The sequence below is a fragment of the Petromyzon marinus genome, chromosome 64 (genome assembly GCF_048934315.1).
Source record: "Petromyzon marinus isolate PM22_M1 ecotype Great Lakes invasive population chromosome 64, UKy_Petmar_22M1.pri1.0, whole genome shotgun sequence".
NCBI lineage: Eukaryota > Metazoa > Chordata > Hyperoartia > Petromyzontiformes > Petromyzontidae > Petromyzon > Petromyzon marinus.
This window is the reverse complement of record NC_133730.1, coordinates 5172444-5190579: the sequence shown is the minus strand read 5'-3', so window position 1 is coordinate 5190579 and position 18136 is coordinate 5172444. Positions and strand designations below refer to the sequence as shown.

Here is an 18136-nt window from a genome sequence, read left to right as displayed (position 1 = left end):
AGTTCAGCAGCTGCAACTGCAGGTAGACATATTCTTAGCTCTTTCGGTAAAGTCACGTTGAAGGGAAACAATAAAATATATATAAAACACTTAGCGCACACGCCGTCAAGCATACACACGGTGTGCCGGCAGGGCGGAGGAACTGGGGCAAGGGTCACGGAAGACCTCGTGGGGAGGCCCCTGGAACCCTCTGGTGGGTTCGGGAAGGGAGGAGGCGCGGCCAGGGCGGAGCCAATCCGCGCCGAGGGGAATAAAAGCAGCGGAGAGCGGGGAGCTCCGGGCTGCCGGTGCCGGGAGTGGAGTCGCCCGATCATCGCGCGGCCGGACAGACAGTGGTTGGCTGTCCCGGTCGACGCCGTCGGGGCAACGCGGGCGGGGTCGTGTCTGGGCCGGGTCCTGCGGCAGCGTGCTCGTGAGGGGGCCCCGAGTGGTGGCGTAAACTCAACAAATATAAAAGGGGAGGAGGGTGCCTCCTGCGACCACCTCGTCTGCGGCTGAGCGTGTGTGCGACGCACGCCACCCATGCGCACACACACAACCGTCGAGCAGAAGAGAGCGAGAAGAAGAGACGCACCGACACTGCTGCACATGTACAATTTACATTAAGATAATAATTTACATTAATATTTGTAAGACGCCATTCCACGGGTGTCTCAAAAAGCAAAGTTTCTGCGCCGCGCTGGCTGGCACTGACCGAACCGTGGACGTCGTCGCTACGTGCGGCGTCTCCACCTCTCTCTCTCGGCGGGCGTTCACGGCCCTGCGACGGTTATCGCCATCTGTGGAGGCAGTTGTGTCCCGAATAAGAGGCTGGTTTCTTTTTCCATCTTCGGGGTTAACATTCACGTAAATGTGAATGTTGTTAAACCCGCTACCACCACCCGACACACAGCCAATTCAGCCAAGGGTTTGTCACGTAAACAAAAGGTGCCCAGTATGAACAAATATGAATAGGTTTTCACCTTTTACTGGTAGGAACGAAGTTGTAAACTGAGTGTACCAGCCTGCAATAGATTAATGCGTCCGTCCGTCCATCCCCTTTCAATACTTTAACGAAGTGAAATCTCGTGCTGTTGGGTGTAATATCAGCAATAGACAGCGCAGAGACTTGTCCTACCAGCCCACCCTGCAAGGACCTGTTCTGGCAACAAAACAAGTGTCAAGATGTTCAAACACCGGCAGAGATACTTTTTCTCAAGGAATAAAGTTCGCATTAACCACACAAACAGTACTGGTGGTGAACATGCAAACAAACACGTGGCTCTGATAATATACGCACCGTCTTTGAAACCGATTGGCCCACACCAGAGACAACAGCCTTCTTTGTGGCTTAGTCTCACCAGTTTCAGACCGGAGAACAACGCCAAAAGGCGAAAAGGACAAGGACAATGCCACGAGTATCAGAGCATTTAGAGCTCGGGGTGAGCAGCTACAAAACGGGTCCACCTTCGCTGGTTCCCATTGAACACGGTAACACCTGTTTTATTGCCAGGAAACTTGCCCAATTTCATTTACTGGTTCAACACACACCGGCTGTGTGTTGGGAGAGTAAAACCCCCATTGCAACATCTACAATGTGCCGGCTTGTTGTGGGTTTCAAAATGTGCCGAGTTCAAAATCAAATCGCCAATCGCTCAACTGTGAGTTACAGCAACGAGCAGCGGCAGCATCGAATCATTGCTCCATACTCCGTTTCTTTCGGTAAAGTCACGTAGGTATAAAATGAAATAAAGAACGACGTTTCGGGCGCAACACAAGCGTCCGTCATCAGGTGGGAAAGCTTGGTCACCTGATGACGGACGCTTGTGTTGCGCCCGAAACGTCGTGATTTATTTTTTTATTTTCTACCTACGTGACTTTACCGAAAGAACCAAAGAGTATGGATTCCTGCAGTCACGAAAGCTTCAAATCAAGATTATCATCGCTCCATACTTGTGGCACACTTCGGCCCAGGACCCCTCCGGTGGAAAGGGGTCACGAGACTCGGTGAGGCTTTTTCGTTGGCAAACAATCGAAGTAGTAATAATAATGTATAATGTAAATAAATGTTGGAGGTGTGAGGGGGGGGGCAACTGGGAGCAGCAGCAGAGTCCTGAAACAAGATGCTAAATGAAATTAGCACGCCGATGTTGTTACTCATGAAATATTTATTAAATGAACTTATTAAATGCTTCTCTTTACACAAATGGACATCTCCGGGCACTGTTTGTAGCATTTGATACACACGGTCCTGGTAAAGTTACATTAAAAAAATTCATATATTTTTTTTTCATAACTTTTAACGTTGTTGCGCATCACAAAGATGCACGTTCCAGTGGTTTATATATTTTTAACGTATTCTTTTAGTTTTCCTCTCCGTTTTATTTTTTTGTGTTTTTAATATCTGGAAAAAAAAACACCCCCGCTCCCCCTCCCCCCCGCTCCGAATGGTTGAGACTTGGATTACAAAACTAAACTAAGACCTTAAAGTTGAACATCGTTCCCAAATGGAATGACCGCTTTCAATAACGAGTGGTATATGTACAGACACCTCGCGATGGTGGTCCATTGTTATGCTCAACATCATTTCAAGCGTCGTTATGTCACGGTGGGAGGGGGGTTTATTTCTGTTGAAATTTATTTCGTAAAATATTCCTATACATCATATTTTTGCACTTTCTCCCACCCCCACCCCGCCCCACTCTCTGTCTCTCATTCGCACCATCATTATTTAACACGTCATAGGGAATTCGCGAGCAATATTATCAATTGAGGTTTTTTTTTTTGGGGGGGGGAGGAGGGTTAGATCGCGTAAATGTCGTTAAACCCGCCACCACCCGACACAGCCTCTGTTACGGATCATCATCATTACATGGGTTATTAATCTCGAAAATCATTTAATTCGACGAATGCAGATTTATTTATGAAGCACGGAAGCAGACAACAAACGCAAGCTCACGTGGTGTGCCCCCCCCCTTCCCTCCCCACGTGACTCACCATAGACGGCGTCATTGTACATCACAGCCAATCACCACCCACCAGCAACCCAAACACACTGGACACGTGATAAAATACCTTCCTAGCTCATCGTATGTTCTACCTCCAGGATAAATTAATAATTCTGATGAAGAAATAAAGGGGAGGTTGTCAATCTTTAAACCAATTTGTGATTCTATAGGAAGTGACCTCTGAGCTATATGTCTACGTCACTTGTGGTTGATTAGTGGTGGTTGTTGTTGACTAGTGGTGGTTGTTGTTGACTAGTGGTGATTGTGGTCAGGGGCGGAGCCAGGAGGGGTGACAGGGGTGACATTCTGCCTGTGAGTGTACGACACTCGGTCTGGCGGACTCCGTGAAACTGCATTGTCAGAGTGTGTCGCCAACCGATGGCGTCTGGTTCAACAGCCTGACTCTCTAAATCATTCTTGAAATTAAAATGTGTTGAATGTCACCCCAGCCTGAAATCCTGGCTCCGCCCCTGGCTACGTGAATCCAGAATGACACAAATGAGAATGTCCCTACCATTCTTTGACCAGAGCTTACATTGTCGAATACCGTACACGTTGCCGCTCAGCCAATCGTCACTTTGAAATGGGTACAACATACATATGTGTATCCCAGTGTAGGAAGCTAACAGTTTAACACGTAGGCTTTCGCGACCAGTATTGTTCATAATAAAGGCTTTTGGGTTAGATCGCGTTATTTATAAATGTCGCAGCCCTCCACCACCCGACACGGCCAATCGTCAGTAAGACATGTGTCACGTTAACAAAACGCCAATGAGTTACTTCTTCAGCCCACTGGTGTGTTTGAAGAGTGAATCCACAACATTTAGAATTTGAGTCCGACGTTTCGCTGGTAATTAAAGCTAACAGTTCGTTATTCGACGGGGAGAGTGAGACTCCTGCCATAGCAAAGGGGGAATTTCCGTTACTGGCTCAGGGCTGTCAAAGGAGGATTTGTTTATAAAGTGTGTGTTTGCATTCCTATAGAACCCCATAGAATATGGTTAATAAATAATATACTATATGTACACGTCTGAGATTTGTAATGCAACGTTCGGTGTCCACCCCGTTACACTCCCCCCACCTTCCACTCCACCTCAACCTCCACTCCGCCGATGAAAACCAAATCTTAACTTCTTAAAAGACATCATCGCAGCTCCATGATCATCGCGGGACGCACATCTTACACTTGTTGCATAATTGGACCAAACGGAACAGAAGAAAAAAAAACACTAACTAAAGTACTGTATGTAACGTGCTATATCTCTTTATTTTTTTACTTTAATTTGAAAAGGCGGTGACTATAACCGGGAGTTTAACTGAACCTTATTCATCGTTTCGTCGGGTGTGTTTTGTTCGTTACAGTTTTGTTCGTTCGCGACGGCCGCCAAGCGAATTTCGCCGTTGCCACCACGACTTTGGGAACGGCACGAGAAACGCAACACCCGCCGCGTACACCGAGAACTTTTGCACGACCTGGGGTGGACGGTACACAAAAAATAAACATTCAATATGAACAGAGCGGTGCGGTTGCTACTGCTCGTTTTTTTGTGTTCCTCCGTCCGTACCCCCCCCCCTCTTCAAGTGAGAACGACTTTTTGTGTGTACAGGTTGACGTCCTCCCCCACCGCCGCACCTCCGATGAGCAACGGGCTGGCTTACGCACGGTGCGAAAGAAGTTCAACGCACGTACGTGCGTGCATACACACGTGGGTACACGTGCACGTGCTGCGCATGTCCTGCGAACGTTGGTGTGCGACCCGCGCGCGACACACGAGGAGCGCGCGTTGGCCCACGGACGGTGCCAAAGAGGCTCAACGTACCTCGACCGATGCGTACGAGTGAGGCTGCCGCGGTAGGGTGACGGCACGGCCTCCTAAAGATCGAGAAAAACTTCAACCGCCGTGCGGCGTCCGAAGCAAAGCGTCAACCGGGGAAGGGAGGGAGGGGGGAAATTCCCTCTCAGCTAAATTTTGAGTTAAAAATTTCGTGACTGCTTTGGTTCTTTCGGTAAAGTCACGTAGATAGTGAGTGGGTGAGTGGATGGGTGCACCATCGCCATCTCACTGATGGCGATGGTGCACTCACTCACCCACTTACCCACTCACTGACCCACACACACACCCACCCACTCACACACCCACTCACTCCCTCACCCACCCACTCACTCACTCCCCCACTCACTCCCACACCCACTCACTCCCTCACCCACCCATCCATCCACTCACCCACCCACTCACTTACCTACCCACTCACTCACCCACACACACACCCACTCACTCACCCACACACACACCCACTCACTCACTCACTCACACACACACACCCACTCACTCACTCACCCACACACACACCCACTCACTCACACACACACCCACTCACTCACTCACCCACACACACACCCACTCACTCACTCACCCACACACACACACACCCACTCACTCACTCACACACACACCCACTCACTCACTCACCCACTCACACACTCACCCACCTACTCCCTCCCTTCCTCACCCACCCATCCAACCACTCACCCACCCACTCATCCACCCACCCACCCACTCACCCACGTGACTTTGCCGAAAGAACCAAAGAATGTGAAGCCTCTCAGCTCTTCTCTGGGGCTTTCACTCGAATTGTAACCCTGAGGCTCCCGATCAGAAATATTCCTGTGGGCAAATTTCCCCCGGCGAGGGTCTACACTCAGCTCTATCACCATCACCACCACCACAATCGGCATTGTCATCTACATCATTTGTCCACGAGGGGTCGGTGACGTTACAACCACGTGCGACGGTGCGGTTGTTGTTGTGGTGGTGGGGGGGGGGATGCCACCAGGAGGAACTTATCTCCCCCCCCACCACCACCACCGCAAACCACTGCAATGTCCACGAACGGTGGGTGCAGGACTGACGGATGAGAGAGATAAATGACAACCAAATGTTGGGTTTGTGCGCGGTGGGGAAATGTGTTTAAATCCGTTTCACATAACGCGTCCGTGAGGTTAGGGCTCTCTATACTCTTTGGTTCTTTCGGTAAAGTCACGTAGGTAGAAAATAAAGTGAATCACGACGTTTCGGACGCAACACAAGCGTCCGAAACGTCGTGATTGATTTTATTATTTTTCTACCTACTTGGTGACTTTACCGAAAACCAAAGAGTATGGATTCCTGCAGTCACGAAAGCTTCAAATCAAGATTAGGCCTCTCTCAACTTGGGGGGGGGGGGGGGGAGGAGGGGAATTCCAAGGCCACCAAATGTCACTTTTAGGATGCGCTATCTTTCAAACGCTCCTGGAATATTCTCCGGATAATCAAGTTATTGAAATGTCCGAAGGGATTAATGGGGGGGGGGGCATTTGTCTTGATAATTTCTGCATGACATTCACTTCATGCGGCGATCTTTATATCGTAATAAGCATGCCCACAACATCCATCATGTCACACAAATTGAAAAAAAAACAACTTTCCCGTTTGAAATCATTCAGAACTATATCAGCTCCTATAGGATTCCCAAGCTTTTTTTCCGAGTAGCTCTTGAGGTCCCGGTATGAAGGCAGATTTTATTTTATTTAAAAACATTTCATTTTGTCTGCGTTTATAGTTTTCTTCTCCCGACTCCCGCACCTGCCGATTAGCATGATCGGGATCGGGCTACGTACGGCGAGCGGGAGAAGTCCTCAACGTGCGTAAACATCTGCAAGGTGAAAGATGACATTTCGATGCTTACGCGGTTCAACTATTACCCTATGAAATGGCTTGGTAGCAGCATGAGGCTTAGGATATGGGGGGGGGGGGCGGGGTTGTGCACGACCAAATTTCCAAAACTCTGTTCCGTCCCACGCCACTCTAGCTACATTCAACTGGACTGGCCACGTCGTACCCTTTCTCATTGCTTTGTAAGGCAGTCAAATCTGACATTCATTTACATGTTAGAGATTTCTTGAGGCTAATTGGGGGCGTAGGGGTTGGTGGGTTGGTGTGTTCGGGGTGGGGGCGATGGTGGGAGTAAAGAGGTCACGTGCCTTTTTTTTTGGGGGGGGGGGGTGGGGGGTGGGCGGAGACATTCACGAGATTGTAGGGGTGCAGTGGCGGGGGAACCCTTTAACCCATTGCCGACTCGACTAAGAGGACGTCCCGGATAAAGTCAATGAGCGAAAAAAAAATCCCCCCCCCCGCCACCCCGTACAGCCTTAACAGGCTCTTGGGTGCAAGTGCTGTTCAAGCGAGCAAGCTACGTGAAGGCCGGAACGGCAACACGGGAGGTTGGGGGGGGGGGGGGAGGCAGCACCACGTCCGGCCGCCTTTGTCTCCCCCCAAATGGCGATGTTGACTACACACGGCGCCAGGTGCTGCTCAACCGAGGCCCGAGTCGACCTAGGGGGAAGCCCGGGACCGGTTCAGATAATCGTCACCGGTGTTGGCCGTGAGCGGGATTCGAACTGGGGTCGCCAGGTTTGTAGCACGGCGTAGCGCTAACCGCTTGCACTACCGCTCCCCTCGCTGCAGGAGGTGGAGGTGAGGGTCACGGTTCGAATCCAGCAGCCGTCCCTAGTTATTACCGCGGTTGAGAGATAACCGCAGCAGTTAAAAAAAAAGATCCCTCTGACGTCGTTCGCAAGAGCAGGCCGCCCCCCACCCCGCTCCCCGCCCCCCACCTGACGCTCGCCGCGTGTCGGGCGCCAGCGGTCCAATTTTTTTTTCTTTCTAAAAGCCGAAAATTTGTCTGAGAGGGGAAGAAAAGACAATTGGGATTTTTACAGAGCAGCAGCAGCGGTAGCAGCAATCGCGCTCCCACCCCGGCCACCACCCGACTGGCAGGCTAATGCCCCAGGGGTCACTCTTGCAAATTATAAGAGACTCCAAGCTTAATCCTAGCCCCCCCCCCCCCCCCTTGATTATTCTCACCCGGTTAAACAGAAAAAAAACAATGAACGTACATCGGACTCCACTGCGCTGGCGATATTATACCGCTCGCCAACCACGGCGCAATCTCGTTCGTTCCTTCGTGGCGAGGCCCCGGCATATGCGACGAAATGCCCAAGGGGGATGGATAAATGAATAAATGGGCAGACACAACTAAAAAAAACCGCAGGCAATAATCCCAAATGGTCATAAATGCCACGTGCTCGTCAAGCGTACGCAGATCTCTCTCGCGCGCGCGCGTGCGCGTGAGCACACGGGCAAAGTCACTCTCTTCCCATCCACATCGCTCCCTTTGCTAAACGGGGGTCCCCCCTCAGCAGTCGTGCACGGCTCTCGATGAGGTTATCGGGTTGTAACCCCACCCCCCCCCCCCCACGTCGTTGGGCCTCCGATGTCCCGGTATTTGCGCTCCACGTGCCGGGAAGCTTCTGTTTCGTTCGTTCACTCATTCGGTTGCCGGAGAGGCTGCCAGCAGCACGAGAAAGGCGGAATGTGTTGGCTGGTTGGTTGGCCGTGCCGATCACGGGGACTAGGAGATGTTGACTACCTCGCTCGGTATACAGGAGGTCGTGGGTTCGATCCCGACTCTGACGCCTGCTGCTGTATATTTGGGGTTTGCGTGTCTCTCTCCCCATGATGGTGTGGATTTTTCTCTGGGTCCTCCGGTTTTTCCGTCCACATGTAGAATCAACGTGGCCTTTTAGAGTATTTGGCTGCTATACATTTCCATATAAGCCACTTCATCAGACTATCATTTGCGATAGCCAGGCCGTTTTTTAAAAAGAGCTATTATATAGCTCAGTGGGGTCTTATCTGGTAAAATTTTTTCATTTATTTTAACGGCACGCACGGCTGCGGTAGAAGCGGAAACTGGAAAGCTGCAACGCAGCCAGAGAACTCCTAACGAAGAAGGGAACTTAAACGAGATATATTTAAAAAAACATTCCAATGTAAGAAAACTTTTTCTCAAAATGCTAAAGGTCCTAACTCACTATGTACGTGGAGTTCATTTTTTTTACAGGAAAAAAAACAGCTTATTTAAATTATCACGGTTATAACAATTATAATACATTTATTTAAATTAAGGGCTTAAATTATTATCGTGAAAGCGACCCGATGCCAAAAACAGTCGGTATATCTTAACTTTATACTCTTAGTTTTTTCGGTAAAGTCACGTTGAAGAGAAACAACAAAATAATATAATATATATAAAACAATAAAAATTCTCACGACGTTTCGACCATAACTCAAACGGTCATCTTCAGGTGTGTTGGTTTGCATAAATAAACAACAAACCTGAAGATGACCGTTTGAGTTATGGTCGAAACGTCGTGAGAATTTTTATTGTTTTATATATATTTTATTATTTTGTTGTTTCTCTTCAACGTGACTTTACCGAAAAAACTAAGAGTATGAATTACTGCAGTCACGAAAGCTTTAAATCAAAATTTATATCTTAACTTTGTCAACATACGTGACTTACCCTGTATAATAAAGCTCACGCAACGCTGGTGAAATGAATGAATACGCGGTTAATTTCTCGCCCTCGCCTTTGTCGTTCATTCCCGGCGAGGGGACGGGGAGGGCAGAGGTCACCCCGAGTGGCACACGCACACAATCGTTACAAAAAAACAAAACCGAGAGACGCGGAGAGGACGGCAATTCATGTATACAAAGCGGGGAGAAAATCTGAAACAAAGACTATATAACAAACAAAAAATTAGGACTCAAACCATAAAAACAAACGACTCATTACAACCCCGCGTAGTAAGCACGTACTGCACACGCAATGTACATATGTACAAAATGAGAACGATGAACGTGTTTTAAAAAAATGTACACCACAGGTTCGGGGTAGATGAAATTGACCATGATATTGACCATTCCCCGTTTGGGTATTAGGGGCCCAACTCTCCCGAGCGTTTGGCACTCTGTCCGCTTGTTCTCACCTGTAAGTGTGAAGCCCTCCTAATTATGCACCGCACATCTAGACACGGAGGGATTTCAGTTGGGTTTTTAAAAAAACTTATTTAAGGTTAGCGTGACACTTCGATGGAGCGGGTTTGTTTGGGGGCAACTGGCCAGATTGAACGCCGTAAGAAGCGGTTGGTGGGTTGAGAAAAATAGAAAAAGGCAGGGAATTCGTTTTAAATTATTATTTTTTTGGGAGCGGGGAGGGGATCTTTAAAGTGGTACGTTTGTGAAATACGCAAAGTGGTAAACGTTGCAAGCAAGTTCAACCGAATAAAACAAAAATACCGTATACGCTTTTGAAAACACACACTACATTCCATATATATTATACGTGTGTGTGTTCACGCACAGGGGTCTTGTGACAGTTTTGGTAAACTTGAACACAACTCCGGGAAGGGGGGGGGCAAACGCGAACAGCAACACCAATACCACCACCGCCGCCACCATCATCATCATCTGCCGCCGCTACGACGTGGGAGAAACTCTCTGATCGCGGTGGCCGGAAAATCAAAAACGTAACCACCACCCGCGCGTTCGTGTGTTGTGTTGTCGTGTGTGGGGGAACGGCCAACGGCACGCGGGCGGAGGAGCCGAGCGTTGACAACGGCCGGCGGGGGCTGGAGTGTCCCCGGAGTTTACCTAGGAGGGGCAAAAAAAAATAAAAACGGTGCGCGCGAGTGCCGCCACTTACTTGCGAACGCATTTTGACGCACCAATGCATCCCACCCCCACCCCCCCCCCCGTTCCAACGTTCGCTGAATCGGCGGCTCCCTCCGCCTCTTGCCACCCCTGCCCCCTTCTTTGAGACAACCCCGGCTACGAACCGCGTGTTGCCAATTGAACACGACGCGGGTTGAAAGTTCGTTTCTTTGGAACCGATTTTCGAGTTTGGCTTTCGTTGTACTCCACCCCCCCCCCCCCGCAACCTTCGATTATCGCAGTCGGCTAGATACGGTGCTCAAGAAGTTCATCGTACGTACCGTAAACCATTGCGAAACATTTTAGTTTGGCTTTTTTTTCACGACCGGCTACGGCTAACCATCAGCGCCCGAGCGGGTCGTGGATGGGGATGCGTTTGCGACGACTGCATCAAATAAGGTTTTTTTTTTAAACATGTATAAAACTTTCCGGCCCACTGCCGCGGTTGTAAATTCGTTGCGGTCAGCGGCACCACGGCGCTCGCGATGACGCTGAAGGTCGCGGGCTCGATTCAATCTCCTGGCGCGGCAGTCGAAACGACGCTCCGAGAGAAATTTGAGCCGCCAAAGCCCATCTCTGTCCACCCAGCGGTACGGATTTGCTTGGCGGCCGGGGTTAAATCGATCGACGGTTCACGCGCGGTGGGGGGTGGGGGGGCATCGAAACCACGTACAACACCTCGAGCCGGGCTCTCCGAAGATTCCTCGAGCGGAGGGCCCCCCTCGGCCAGCAGTGGATTGTGCAAAGGTATTGCAGGGATTGCGCCTTCATCATTCATTACCCACAGTCCAGAGAGCAGTCGAGTAGCAGCCAATCACAGTTGGCACGTTACTGGCGTTTTTTTAAACCTTCATAACTGTTCACAGATCGCGCCTTTCCAAATTTTTTAATAAAAAAAAAACAATGTATGCTCTCGCGGTTTCAAAAACCCAATAATAAACAAAAATGTACCGTACCAATGCATTGAACGAACGCACGCACGCAAATAAAGAATTACATAGTGTTTTTGCTTAAATTATTCGAAGCTGCAAGATTAAAATAATGTACAAAAGAAACGTCTACTTTTGAAAACCACCAAAAAACGCACAATAGTTAAAAAAGTTTAGTTTTGTTAAATGAGAGGGCAAAATGGTAATATATTGTATTATAAGTACAGTATATTCCATGTAAATGTGTGTGTGTGTGCTGTGTAATATTGGCTCAATAGGGGGTGCAGGTGGTGCATCTGCCATTCATCTCAGTCAAGTCAACCCATGCCATCACCCGGGTCTGTCCCGTGACCGTCACCTCCTCCTGCACCTAGCCTGGCACAGCAGTCAATCCATGACACCAGGGTCCGTGCTATGACCTCCTCCTGCGCCTAGCCTGGCACAGCAGTCAACCCATGGCACCAGGGTTTGTGCTATGACCTCCTCCTGCACCTAGTCTGGCACACCAGTCAACCCATGGCACCCGGGTCTATCCCGTGACCTCCTCCTCCACCTAGCCTGGCACAGCAGTCAACCCATGGCACCCGGGTCAGTCCCGTGACCGTGACCTCCTGCACCTAGCCTGGCACAGCAGTCAACCCATGGCACCCGGGTCAGTCCCGTGACCTCCTATCAGCGAACCTTTGGGCACTTCATGCGACGGGCAGCCGCAACATGCACCTAGCCTGGCGCAAGCGCCGTGGTGTGGTCGCCGCCCCTTAGTGGCGAACGGCGGGTTGCCGTGTAACGTTTGGCTAAAAATTTTAGACGCGCGTGATTGGTGGGTGGTTTTTTTCTTTCAGCTTCACCAAAAACAATCGGACATTATCCTTGTACAAAAGAAACGTCATGTAGGTGGCAGCTGGCCACGTTATCAATGCCTCCCCACAGTCGCACGACGGGCACACGTCGTCCGCGAAATGTTCTCGGTTATGACAAAATCAACAAGGGGAAAGACACGCCATGGCAATTACAAAAACAACAAAACACAATTGACACTCTCGCCTTTTCCCTACGCCCCCCCCCCCCAAAAAAAAAAAAACAACTCGAACCTCTTCAATCCGACGCTGGGCCAGACAGCAGAGAGAATATTATATTTTTCTCTTCTTAAACGGCGCGTACAAGAGGAGCTCCGGCACGGCCGTATTTTCACGAGGGTTTTACGATGCACCCCCTGGGCCGTCGCCGATGGAGTTAACGCCTTAACATTTGGAATTGTCTTGTACGCATGGCCCCCTGTAAAATCGGCTTTGTTTATCGCAAAGGCCTTAAAAAAAAACGCCATCGCAATCGGGGGGGGGGGGGGGATGCAGCGACCCACCGTGACCACGTAACAAAAAAAATGGGCCTCACATCCTTTCGTAATTAATCGACCGGCTTGATGACGCCAACATCCACGTCAAGCCCAAATCATGAGCCAGAAGCTTCGCGCTGATTCCGCACACATTCTGCGGTGGGACTCAGCGGCCAAAGCAGCAACGGGTGCGCGCGGTCGTACACGCACGCCGGCCGCTCTGAGACAGCGGTGCCAATTCCACATCATCATGGCGTGGTGGGGGGGCCCAGTCTGTCCGTAACGCGACTGCTGCTGGCTTCCCACAAAGCGGCACTCGTTTTAGACGGCGGAGGGATGGACGGGTGGGGGCTGCGTCGACCCCCGACGACCAGGATTTGAACTTGTGACCTTCCGAGTTGCGACCGGAAGGTTGCAGTGCTCTTCATTTATTAGGGGGGGGGGAGGGGGGTTTGTCATTTTCGCCGAGCGTCGACCCAAACGTGGTGTCGGCGTCGCACGTCGCGAGACGCAACGAACTCTGCTGACCTGCAACCCCCACGCCAACCGAATGACGAGAGACCTGGCCACAAATCGGCCATCGCTTGTGGTTTGTTGTTCACCTTTCCTATACTCTGCGCTCCCATCGTGTCTTCGTACTGCATCTGTTGTTGCGACGTTCTGACCCGACCCGACCGGACAGCTGTGAAAAAACGAGCTTTACAGCTCATCGGATTCCTCCAGCCTACAAAAACATTCTGATCCTCGGCGAACAGGGGCCAGCCGCGACCGCCCCAATTTGTCCGTGCCGTCGCCCCGCGACCACGGCCGGAGGCCACCGTGGCGTGCCGACGGTGCCACGGCCACGCCTCAGGGGGCACGGGTTTGCCCTCGGGTAGGCGATCGACGCTTCGACGCCGTGGCCGCGCGTCCACGGGGCGGACATCGACGGAGGTGGAAACGGCGGAGACTTATCCCCGGAACCTCGACCAAACCGAGGGCGCTTGGCAGTGAAAACGATCTCCTCCTCCTCCTTCCGTGGGAACTTCGTCGTCCGCTTGTTTCGTCCGTCCCTAACAGTACTCCCAGCTAGTTTTGTTTTCCTTTTAAAGGTTATATATTTATATATTTACTTTTTTTTTTTGCTTTGGGAATGGCTTAATGTACTAAAAAAAAACGTGCAAAACGATAAACGAAATGAAAGCATCCGCGGGGATAGGCGGGGGGAGGGGGGGTGTGTGGGGCTTCACAGAAGTTTCTCCGCTTTTCCCCGGAGGAGGGGAGCACGGCGGTAGGGCCCCCCCCCACCCACTTACGAAATATCGCCTCGGTTCGACGACATAGCGCACAGACGAGAAAGCGACATTAATGGTAACCCCCACCCCACCGCCTCCTTTCTAAAAAAGACCCCAAAAAAACCGACGGCGGTTTTAAAAATGCCGAACAACATCCACCGCCAACCCAAAGCCCGGCCTCGTCCACTTTCCGGCGAGGCTTTTCCTCGGGTTTTTTTTTTAAATTCTTCGCCAATTTAAAAAAAAAAAAACGTTTCCGCGCGACGCGGGCGTCTTTCAAGATTTACGGCCGCGCCAGGCCAAATCCAGTTCGGTGGACGCAAAAAGCCCGAGCGAGATCGCGCTCGTCATTACACACACACACAAAGTGCTCGTCATCACAAATTAACCACAATATAACACCCCTTGCCGATATCGGCAAAGGGGCGTAAACCATCATCGCGCGAGCTTCGGTCGAACCGCGCTTCTGCGGCCGTCTGGAACGCTCTTCCTTCCGATATTAGGAAGCCACCGGAGCATCTTCTAGATTGAAAACTCGTTTCTTTAGAACTGCTTCTTTGCTGTGTTCAGTTTGTCCTTCCCCCCGCACCTGCAATTGTCCACGGTTGGCTAACGGCGTACGGTGTAAAAGAAGTTCAACGTGCGTACACAGACATATGTGGGTGGGCGGTGGGCGTGAGGGACGCGGAATCAGCGAGTTATTTTTTCTTGAAGTCGTGTATATCTACACGACTTGGCGAGCGCCCCCCTCCCACAATCCACCGCGGTTTTTTTGCTCCATTCTTTTTATTCCGCCCCCCCCACCCCGCCCCGCCCCGCCCCACTCCTCTCCCACCGTGGAACCGTTGCCATGGTAACAATCACAGCGAAGTTCCCGCAAAGATGGCCGCCGGGAGAAAAAAAATTAAGAAAACAAACGTACAGCAAGTGGTAACCAAGTCACGTGACCCGTACACGGGCGCGCGCGGCCGCGATTGGCTGGCACCTGGGCGACGCGTTCACGAGCCAAGCGACGGGGCCACGTTACGATCATCACGGTAAAAAAGGGGGCGGCGGGGGGGGGGGAAACGAACAAGATTCGCGCAAACTCCCGTCGTTCGCCGGAAAAGAAAAATCGAAGGGGGGACGCGGGTGACTTCAAGGTGCTCCCGCCGTGGTATCGCCCTCTGGTGGTCGAACCCCTGGAGTTCCCACCCCCCCCACCCACCCACCCACTACACCCCCCCCACCCAGCTCCGCTCGCGAGGTCGGAGCAACGTGACCCGCCCCCCCCCCCCCCTTTTGGCGACGTCCCAACTCGCGCTTGCGCTTTTGTCGGCGCCGTAGCGCGGTAAAGTCGGACGCCCGACCAAAAGCTTCAGCTTTAACTTCTTTTAAATCACCGATCAGCCCACGTATGGAGGATAGACAGGCGTGGCAGCTCCTCTAAGGGGGGGGGGAGGGGGGGGCGGGGCTATTTGAAGCCCGCAGTCGTAACTGGCCGAGCGCCCTCCGGCATTCAAATTTGCGTGGTTGCCATTTCCAGTTTACTTTAACCTCTTTAATATATATGTGTGTGTGTGTGTAAAAATGTGTTTTTGACGATTGCAGCTATTAATATTTACAAGAGGCCTTTTTAGCCGCAGCATCGCCGAGGAGCGTTAAAAGCGTGCCGGCAAGACGTGACGAGTGGCACCAGACTCTGATTTAGTGTCGGTGTGTGTGGTTTTTTTTTGGTTGCGTCTTCCTTTAGCCCCCCCCCCCCAACCCACCGACACCCGCCCCCCCCCACCACCGCTCAATCCTCCCCCGCCACGACAACGCTTTCTCAAGTTTCGAAGTTTACTAAACGGGGAGGGAGAGAGAGAGGGGGCGGGCGGGCGGGCGGGCTAGACAACAAATCCGTTAGGCTTCTGCGTGAAAATTAATCGAGAGGCCGAGTGGTGTCGAACCGTCGTTGGGGGGGGGGGGGGGTGGATGGCCAGGATGGAGAATTAAATTCACAGCTTTTCCTTCGAAGGCACCCAGATGAATGGTCCCGACTGCTCTTCGATAATCTGCTTCCCCTGGCTGTAGATCTCTTCCAAGGTGTCGCCCTGAATGACCGCTGCGACGAGAGAGGGGGGGAGGGAGGAGAAGAAGAAGAACACCACCATCAGAATCTTTTTTTTGTTGTTGCAGCAGGAAGGAAGGAAGGAATCCGAGAAGCCACGAGGCTCTTGTTCACCACGGGGACGTCCAGTTCGGGGCGGGCCAGCGAGCAAACAACGGCAAACAATGGCTCTCATCTTCCGGAAGGATGGTCCCCAAGAGGCGATTCGCGGAGAGCCAAAGTCGCGGAGACAGCAAGTTCGCGAATAACAAGGGAATGCGGTACACGTTTGTCCGTCTGTTACGGCGGGTTTTTGACCATACTTCACCAAGTTAACACAGAACGTACTTTGGTGCGAGTCGGTGAGTCGGTGCGAGGTGTGGGCCTGGGTTCAGATGTGGCTCGCCACGGATGTTAGCCGTGACTGGGAATTGAACTCGGGCTGCCGGGTACCTAGTGCAGCGCACTAACTAAAAGGGAAATGAGGGGTCGGTTGGGAGACCGTTAATGGAGAGCTAACAGTGGCGAGATGTTAACTCCCTCGCTTGGTATACAGGAGGTCGTGGTTTCGATCCCAACCCTGACGTCTATTTATTAGGAGTTTGCGTGTCTCTCTCTCTCTCCCCGTGGTCGCGTGGATTTTCCTACAGGTCCTCCGGTTTTTCCCTCCACATTTAGAATCCACATGATGCGTTTAGAGTATTTGGCTGCTATACATTTTCACAAGATGATGATGATAATAGGCTCACTTCGTTGAACTATCATTTGTGAAAGCCAGCTCGCTTATGAAAAAAAGGTCTATATAGCTCAGTGAGCAGATCCTGGTAAAAAAAAATTATATTAACTGCCGCACCATCCCGTAATACATCCAGGCCCCTCGTGTCAATCCAGGAGGAATCGTGCATGACACCCCAGGGACCACATTTAATCACGGGCGGCTGACAGGTTTTCAACTCGGGAATCTCAGCGGTGCCAGGCTCAGATCTACGATTAAGCTGCGGTCTCTCAGGCGTAAATGAGAGTTTGCAATAAATAACAAGCACAACAATAATAATATGAATAATATTGGTGCTAGGAACCTCTTCTGCCGGCCGCTCAACGGCAGCACACGCTGGGGGATGAAACTGGCTTACGACGTCGATAGAAACTGAAATACATTTTGAATGGAAAACACCCAACGCCGTGTGTGTTTTTTTATAAATGTATATATTTCAAACATGAAAGACGAATCCCGCTGTACACTAATAGCAATAATACAAAACATCAATTCACATTTAAATGCCGAGGCTTCCAGTAAGCTTTCGTATCCAGTATAGGTCAGATATTCTGGTCTATAAAGCTCTGCATGGTCTTGGATCAATGTGCCTGCGGGCCTGACTGATCTTCCATACAACTGGGGTTGATTTCTCTACTCTCCGCAGGACAGGCCCTACCACTCTCCCCAGCCTTCTCAAGCATTGCCCCAAGAGTTACTATTTTCTCATGGCTTTTGCTTAAACATTATTTTCATTGCCTTTGCAATTTATTTGATTGTAGAATGTTTTGATATCTTCCCCCCACTTGGCTAGAGGTGCTATTGCATTGAAAATAAGAAAAAAGGCCGCAAAAAAATATGATAAAATGTTGCATAACATCATTCACGTGATGGATCATGTCTTACTTTTTCATGAATATTTGTCTTTAAAGGGCGCTGGACATTTCTAGCCGTGGTAAGAGGGGCCCTCGCGCGATCATCGGCTTTTCATGATCGCGAAACAAAAATCTCAAAGCTCTTCACGGGGGTTCAATTCATGATGCATGCGATCGCGCATCGGCCTAACCATTAAAATTCCCCGCGCTTTTATTTCGTTCAAATAAATTGTCGGCATCGGTCCCGCTTTGAAATGCATTTAAAACTGACACGCGCTAATTCTCAACAGCCCCTTCAACCACGACGAATATTCCGCT

At 50.7% G+C, this 18136-nt stretch overlaps 1 protein-coding gene across 9 annotated transcripts in view; it reads right to left on the bottom strand.

The window, feature by feature from the left end:
- Positions 1-2129: 2129 nt before the first annotated feature.
- The window catches only part of LOC116956329 (disks large homolog 2-like), a 539014-nt gene continuing 523007 nt past the window's right edge, over positions 2130-18136 (bottom strand). For all 9 annotated transcript variants that reach the window (XM_076054104.1, XM_032977873.2, XM_076054103.1 and 6 more), the window contains one exon: positions 2130-16204. In XM_076054104.1, coding sequence (XP_075910219.1) covers positions 16098-16204 — 107 coding nt within the window. In that variant the 3' untranslated portion in view covers positions 2130-16097. The remainder of the gene's footprint in view (positions 16205-18136) is intronic.